The sequence below is a fragment of the Telopea speciosissima genome, chromosome 7 (assembly GCF_018873765.1).
Source record: "Telopea speciosissima isolate NSW1024214 ecotype Mountain lineage chromosome 7, Tspe_v1, whole genome shotgun sequence".
Taxonomy (NCBI): Eukaryota; Viridiplantae; Streptophyta; class Magnoliopsida; order Proteales; family Proteaceae; genus Telopea; species Telopea speciosissima.
The window spans coordinates 30,527,228-30,532,146 of NC_057922.1; the positions used below are offsets into that span (position 1 = coordinate 30,527,228).

The window sequence follows — 4,919 nt, forward strand, 5'->3', positions numbered from 1 at the left end:
CTACACATCCTTAAATAGCTCAAAATATGTCTTAACCGTAAACATTTGCACCTTGGATTTTATCATAAGGAAAAGGTTTTCTAAACTGTAGAGAGGCAGGGTACAACATTTTTGTCCATATCTCTTCTTCTCACATAAAATGACTTGCTCACTGAACCTTCTTCCTTTAATTAAAAATTAAATAGGGAGAGGATTTTCCCATAATGTGAGTATATTAAAAATCTACACGTCATATCAAAGACGATGCAAAAAATGATACCATTCACTTGGAACCCACATAATTGAAGTAAGAGAAAGAAAATAATAAAATACTTGAGATGAGAGGAAAATAAGACTATTAAATAATAATGTTGTCACAATTATTTGATATTGTATAGATTTCTATGCGTGTCCTGTCGCATCCCATCCGTGGACCCCTCACATTCTCTCTTCATTAGGATCCACCACTGATTTCGCACCCCCTCATTGTTGGAAAACTGCACCCTGGAGTCAAAGCGACCCCTCTCCCTATATTTTATATACAATGATTATTCGAACTTAAGAGAAACCTGTCCACCAAACAAATAAATAATTGAGAGAAAAAGAAGAAAACAAAGACCAGCCAATTTAAGTATAGTGGTGGAGCCTAGGGATGATAGAGGAATATTTAAAGGATATTCATAAACTATGCTGCCAGAAATTTAACAGAAGTATCCTCTGTCGATAATTGGTGTGGCTTTTATGTCATTTCCAGCAACACCTTTAGGTGGGGAAGGTAGTTTCGTAGTAGGCCTCTCGTCAATGGGCCTTTGTTCGTCAGAGTTGAGACTTCAAACCAAACCCCCTACCAACGTGAATCACACGTTCGTAATTAAATAAGATTTAAAAGAACATGATATTTGATTCAGCGAAAAGGCATCGTACATGAGGGGTTTCTTTTTAAACGTCAGATTGGAATCAACATTAGAATCCGTTGACATTAATCCAACCGTTGGAAAACAAATAACCGATATCCTGTAATTTGGAATCAGAAATTCAGAACCTGTTTTTTTTGGTGATAGTTGATAGACCAAGTTTTAAAGGAGTTAAAGTCGTAAACGGAACGGAACGGGAGGTAAACGGTTTCCGTTAAAGAGGGTGGGGGAGGGAGCGTGGACCAGGACCACACAGCAGCGAAAGACACAGTCAGGTTCAGATCGGCCACTTATCCGCGCTCCCAAAATGAACCAAAATCAATCCTTGTCGGTTCTTACGAGGTGGCCAAGCCAGAAGAGAGAGAGAGGGAAGGTAGGTGCGTAGCTTCCTCCAAAAATCTGAGTCACAATCCCTCCCACCCATGACCCAACCACCTTTACTTCTTCATTCTTCTCTCCCTATAAATCCACGAAGATTGAAGCATTTGAATTGCAGAGGGGAGAATTAGGAAAAAGAAAAAAAAGAGAACGGAAATCCCTCCCTTTAAAGGAGGAAGAAGAAGAAGGGCCGGCAAGAAACCGGTGAAAACTTAGTTCCCCCTTCTTTCTTTCTTCTTAGTTTCTGCAAATAATTTCAACTTACTCATTCCCTCTGGCTTTTTTATTTTTATTATCGATTATCACCAAATGGGAACGGAGGTTCTATGTCCCCAGGACTTTTTAATCGAAAGGTTCAGGGTAGGTGGCCCGGCGGTTTTCCCTCGCCGCAAGTCATACTCCGCCGGCAATCCTAAGCCATGCCGGAAACCGGTTACCCGACCGGAACCTAGAAAGCGTTTTCCCACTCAATCAGAGCCATTGGTTTCAAGAAAGTTGAGCTCCGATGATTCATCGAAATCTTCCAAGAATTTCGTCATGGGACAGGTGACGATCTTAAAGCGTGGAGAGCCTCTCGATTCCAAAAGGAAAAATGAATCTTCTTTGAAGAACCATCACAACGTAGCTTCTTCTTCTTCTTTTTCTTCAACTGCAAGTGTGGATCTGATCGTCTGTGGCACGGAGCGGTTGGGACCGGATCCAGAAATGGTCCCTAAGCAGATCCGTATCGCGGATCTCAAAGCTATTCTTTCTCCAGTGGCTGTCCGGTCTGATGTGTACGCCGGAGCCGCCTTCTCTGTCTCCCCTTCTCCGAGTAGCCTGCCGTTGCCATCGTTTTTTAAAAAGAAAGACGGTCTCACCATCGTCGACGATTCCGCCACCAAGGATCTGAGACGTCTTCTCCGGCTTGATTAGTTTTCTCTTTTACAAGATTAAACAGTATGGATCTAGATCGGGATCTAAGGTCAAAAAGAGTTCTGCTTTTCACGGTTTCGCCTGATATCGTCGTCGTCTCATATTCATCAGATCTGTTCTCGTGGCTTATTTTTTACTGCACACGGGATGAAGATCCGAAATATTGAGATAGAAAGTAATGGCAAAGCTGAGATGGTATGTCGGACCTATCATCTATATTATCGATATGTAAATCCATGTATAAATGGGAAGAGATGGATGGATCGATTAAAGGGGAGATTCCTCTTGAGTGGAGAAAATCCTGAGGTTTCTTCTCTGGGAATCTGTAATATCTTCTTGAATTAGTTCTTGTGGGGGTTGAGTGTTGAATGTGAATCTTCTGCTCTGCTATTAGGGTTTGTAACCTTCATCTGTAATATATATAAAGATGAGGGAGATAAAAGACACGGAGAAAACTGGGAATGGTTTGTTCTCAGTTTGTTCCCTCTACTAGCTGATGAACTCTTAGATTTTCTGTAGTATTTGGGTTCGATGTTAGATTTTGTAATCTTTTGATACCTCTGCAAAGAGGTGATGATGTAGAGGGAAACTCTTCTGTAGATGTTCTTAGATTTTAGGGGTTAAGCTTGCTTGTAGCAATGGCGGTCATTACTTGTGAATGCTTTGCTTCTGGTAAATACAATTTAATATAATTCCCTTTCTTTTCTTTGTTGAATGTTGAACACCCGTTCTTGCAGATAATGATGAAACTGAATGAAATTGTAAAAATCCATGGAGGTGGTTTTTGCTCGATCCACCCTTTGATCTAAAAAAACATTGCATTTTTCAGATCTGTTTGGACTTGAATACCACACCAATTACCAAAGCAGAATATTAGGTTAGGGGCATTCCTAGGCAAAAAGATTTGTGTGGGGTTGGGTTGGCATGTCGACACTCGACACTCGACACTCGACACAGCTCAGCCGCAGGGAAAAAGGATGCCTTTTTTATCTTGGGGAGCTCATCTTGTTTGTCATATCTATACTTCCAGCTAGAGTAGTAAACGGATATTCGAAATATTCGATCCGCTAGCGTATCCATTTAGGAGCATTTAGGAGAATTCGAATCTTCTTAAACTAATTGGATACGAATATGATAATTCCCCTATTCGACTGATTATTATTCGATTCGTTTAATAATTTGATATTAATAAAATATTTGAAATATATCTATGTGTCTGTCTATCCTTTTAAATTACCTTATTCAAAATTTTGTAAGTTACGATAATGTGATTCTTTTTCTATATTTTCTATTAATTTATATATATTGTTTTAGGGTAAATTACATATTACCCTTGGTTTTCAAATGAAACTCAGATCACCCTTTGGTTTCTAAATTTATTTATTTTTTTGCTCGCCCATGGTCTGTCGCCCTTTGCCCACGGCCTCATAGCCGTGGCCAAATTTTTTTTCTTTTTTTGATATTGACTTGAATTGGTCTTTTGCCATAGACACATCTTTACTCGAATGTTGACCTCGACCCATCGCGAACTTCGGCCTCGGACCTCGACCTTGGATCTCGACCTTCTTCGTACGTTTTTCTTGCATTGTTGCTATCGTCCATTGTGAGTACCTTTGTCATTTGGTTTCTAAGACACTTCCTTGGTTGTGTGTTTATGTATGTGGCAGTACACTGCTGGGGTGTTTAGCCTGGGAGCCAAGGAACGTTGCCCAAGTAAGTCCCCCTTCTCCACGACTATGTCCAGTGATTTTGATCCTGACACCTCTCATGAGGGTTGTGCCTTTGATGGGTCGACCTCTGGCTCGTCCACGTCCTCGTCTACGTCGGGCGTGGACACTCTCCCTCCTTTGCCTTCTCCTAGGCCTATTTCTAGTGACGGGGAGGATGTGGTTGATAGTCCTGGCCCAGATGGTAGTCCTCCTAGAGATGATGCTGGGGTGGCACCCCTGGTCATGGACCCCGATAGTAGGATGGGACTCTCGAGCATCTTGACCGCATTGGACTTGGCGTCTTTTCGTCGATCGTACCACATACCATCTGAGATTGTCTTTCACACCCCTGGGGGAGTCGATCGTGCCTTCTCCCATCAAGTGAATGAGGTCTGTCTTTATGAAGTTTCCTGCTCCTGCAACCTTCTTTTTGAATTTCTGTGGTTGGATCCTCGCTCCTTTGTATGTTGTTTTTTGTTGTTTGGTGGCCAGCAGGCCTTGGTGGCATATCGCCTCGTGGCCAGTAGGCTTTGGTGGCATTCCGCCTCGTGGCCAACAGGCCTTGGTGGCATTCCGCCTCGTGGCCAATGGCCTTGGTTGGCATAGAGCCTTGTGGCCGATGGTCTTGGTTGGCATAGACCCTCGTGGTCGATGACCTTGGTTGGCATAGAGCCGTGGGCGATGGCCTTGGTTGGCATAGAGCCTTGTGGCTGATGGCTGATGGCCTTGGTTGGCATAGAGCTTCGTGGCCGAATGGCCTTGGTGCTTGTGCGAACTCGATCGACGATGGAGAAGCTCTTGGTCACAGTCGTCTAGGTCTCGGACCTCCAGGGGACTCCTTCGTGAACCTAGTGACATATTAACTGAGATTCCCTGGGGTTACGTACCCTACGTTTCAAATTGGCGTGGTCATTAATTTGCTGGGCGGGTGATAAGCGCTATGCGAGTTCCGCAAAAGCAGAGCTTATTGATCGAGGCCTAGGCCTTGAGAACCATAAAGTGGCGCACCCTTGAGGGATACGGA

At 43.2% G+C, this 4,919-nt stretch overlaps 1 protein-coding gene across 1 annotated transcript; it reads left to right on the plus strand.

The window, feature by feature from the left end:
- The first annotated feature begins 1,401 nt into the window (after positions 1-1,401).
- On the plus strand, positions 1,402-2,675 carry LOC122669967. Its single transcript, XM_043866890.1, has one exon. The coding sequence runs from the start codon at positions 1,581-1,583 to the stop codon at positions 2,184-2,186; it is 606 nt and encodes a 201-aa protein (XP_043722825.1). The 5' UTR covers positions 1,402-1,580; the 3' UTR covers positions 2,187-2,675.
- Positions 2,676-4,919: the final 2,244 nt, after the last annotated feature.